General features: G+C 65.1%; 1 protein-coding gene across 1 annotated transcript in view; it reads left to right on the top strand.

The window, feature by feature from the left end:
* The window catches only part of ROBO4 (roundabout guidance receptor 4), a 6956-nt gene extending 6389 nt beyond the window's left edge, over positions 1-567 (top strand). Inside the window, 4 exon segments of the mRNA XM_029962053.1 lie at positions 1-94; positions 199-327; positions 424-535; positions 537-567. The exon segment at positions 1-94 is cut by the window's left edge and continues 67 nt beyond it. Coding sequence (XP_029817913.1) covers positions 1-94; positions 199-327; positions 424-535; positions 537-567 — 366 coding nt within the window.

The raw sequence follows: 567 nt of genomic DNA, 5'->3' as shown, positions 1-567 counted from the left end.
TCCTTCCTCCTGGACGCCAGCTTCGCCCGCGCGCTGGCCGTGGCCGCCGATGGCCTCTGCTACAGCCTCGAGGACACTGACGGGCCTTACAGGGGTGAGTGAAGGGTCCCTGACGCCCATTCTGACCCCAAGGGTCGTCACCTCCCTGGGGAAGGTGTCTCTGTCATGGCACCAGGGTGACGCCGCCATCTCCTGCAGGTCCCTCACCGCCACCATCACCCTTGGAGCGGGTCTTCTCACCTGGGGTCCCAACCACCACCTGGGACTGGGGGACAGTGCTGGGGGTCCCACAGAGAGTCAGTGCACCTCTGGGCATCACACAGAACGGTGAGCGGTGCCCCGATGCTGGGGTGACGGGCACTGGGGGTGGAAGGGAGTGCCATCTGTTGCGGGGTGCTGGAAAATGTCCCCTTTTCTTCCCAGGTGGCCAGGGGTCAGGGAGTGGCAGCCCCTGGGCCAGGGCAGGTGGCGAGCTGGGGACAGGAGGGACAGGAGCATGGAGGTCCCCAGGGTGCAGGATGCAGCAAGGCCAGTCCCCTTGGCTCGGCTAAAATCCAGTTTTATTAG

This window comes from Manacus vitellinus, unplaced genomic scaffold (genome assembly GCF_001715985.3).
Source record: "Manacus vitellinus isolate BGI_N305 unplaced genomic scaffold, ASM171598v3 scaffold_41_pilon, whole genome shotgun sequence".
NCBI classification, from domain to species: Eukaryota; Metazoa; Chordata; class Aves; order Passeriformes; family Pipridae; genus Manacus; species Manacus vitellinus.
This window is presented reverse-complemented; position numbering and strand designations above follow the sequence as displayed.